Source organism: Copadichromis virginalis, linkage group LG3 (genome assembly GCF_057382275.1).
Source record: "Copadichromis virginalis isolate Kocher_CV1m ecotype Utaka linkage group LG3, C_Virginalis_male_GT1.1, whole genome shotgun sequence".
NCBI lineage: Eukaryota > Metazoa > Chordata > Actinopteri > Cichliformes > Cichlidae > Copadichromis > Copadichromis virginalis.
This window is the reverse complement of record NC_140620.1, coordinates 45,298,727-45,300,445: the sequence shown is the minus strand read 5'-3', so window position 1 is coordinate 45,300,445 and position 1,719 is coordinate 45,298,727. Positions and strand designations below refer to the sequence as shown.

General features: G+C 56.8%; 1 protein-coding gene across 1 annotated transcript; it reads left to right on the top strand.

Moving 5' to 3' along the window:
* Positions 1 to 343: 343 nt before the first annotated feature.
* On the top strand, positions 344 to 1,132 carry LOC146714982 (uncharacterized). The gene has a single exon (XM_085440758.1). It carries the CDS (start codon positions 368 to 370, stop codon positions 1,130 to 1,132), a length of 765 nt encoding a protein of 254 aa, XP_085296884.1. The 5' UTR covers positions 344 to 367.
* The last annotated feature ends 587 nt before the right edge of the window (positions 1,133 to 1,719 follow it).

The window sequence follows — 1,719 nt, the reverse complement described above, 5'->3', positions numbered from 1 at the left end:
GCTGGAGGTTCGGGAGAATCCACCCAGCTTCATGCCTCGTTTGCTGGAGGTTCAGGTGAACCCAGCCAGCTTCATGCTTCGTTTGCTGGAGGTTCAGGAGAACCCAGCCAGCTTCATGCTTCGTCTGCTGGGGGTTCAGGAGAACCCAGCCAGCTTCATGCTTCGTTTGCTGGAGGTTCAGGAGAACCCAGCCAGCTTCATGCTTCGTCTGCTGGAGGTTCAGGAGAACCCGGCCAGCTTCATGTTTTGTCTGCTGGAGGTTCAGGAGAACCCAGCCAGCTTCAAGTTTCGTCTGCTGGGGGTTCGGGTGAACCCAGCCGGCTTCAAGTTTCGTCTGCTGGAGGGCCCGAGGAGCCCATCCAGCCTCATGCCTCGTCAGCTGGAGGGCCCGAGGAGCCCATCCAGCCTCATGCCACGTCAGCTGGAGGGCCCGAGGAGCCCGTCCAGCCTCACGCCTCGTCAGCTGGGGGTTCAGGAGAACCGCACCAGCCTCATGCCACGTCTGCTGGAGGGCCCGAGGAGCTCGTCCAGCCACCTTCTGCTTCTGCTTCGCCTGGTCCAGCTTCAGCCTGTGCTTCGCCTGGTCCGGCTTCGTCAGAGTCTTCATCTACGCCTGGTCCGGCTTCGTCAGAGTCTTCATCTTCGCCTGGTCCGGCTTCGTCAGAGTCTTCATCTACGCCTGGTCCGGCTTCGGCCTCTGCTCCTGCTTCTGCCTCACCTGGTCCGGCCTCAGCTTCTGCCTCGCCTGGTTCGGCCTCATCCGAGTCTTCCTCGGCTTCTGCTTCTGCCTCGCCTGGTCCGGCCTCTGCTACGCCTGGTCCAGCCTCTGCTTCAGCGTCGCCTGGTCCTACGGCTGTTATGCCGCCGCCCAAGCCTCGCTCTGCACCTGGGAATCTTCGGCCACCTGCTGGACGTCACCGCCGTCAAGGTCGGCCACCTGAACTGTTTCTACGCCGTTGCCGTCCACACGGTCGGCCACCTGAACTGTTTCTACGCCGTTGCCGTCCGCACGGTCGGCCCCCTGAACGGTTTCCATGTCGCCACCATTGCCGTCCGCATGGACGGCCCCCGGAACTGTTCGACCATGGACTTCTGTGCCGTCGGCCTCCGGGCCGGCCCCCTGATCACATGAACTATGATTTTCTGGACCGTCACCCTCCGGGTCGGCCCCCTGAGGAGTCATGAACTGTTCCCTGCGCTCCTGTGATTTTGATGGACATTTTGGTTTTTTTGGCCTTGTTTCTGGCCCTCCGTCCTGGACCCCCACCGCCCGCCCTTGGTGGGTTGTTTTTGGTTTTGTTTTTCGAGGTTTTGGGCGTCTGGAATCCGCCCTTGAGGGGGGGGGCTCTGTCACAGGCTGGGTCTCTGACCCAGCGCTCTGAGTTCATGTTTGTATTTGTCTCATTTTGTTATGTGATTTAGTTTGTGTTATTTCCTATCTGCCTTTAGTTTAGGCAGTTATTGTTCCTGGGTTTTCTATGTTTTGGGGTTTTGTATTTATTCATCACATATTAGGTCTGTAAAGTTGTGTTGTCATGTTTTAGTTTTAGTATTTCCTGTTTTATTCTGACAATGTCATGTGTTCTTTGTTTATTGTATTTAGCTTTCCTCTCCTGGTCCTGTCATTAGGTTTATGTCTGTCAGCTGTTTCCCCCATGTGTCTCCACCTCCCCTGATCACCTCATGTATGTATTTAAGCCCTTTGTTTTCTGCATGCCA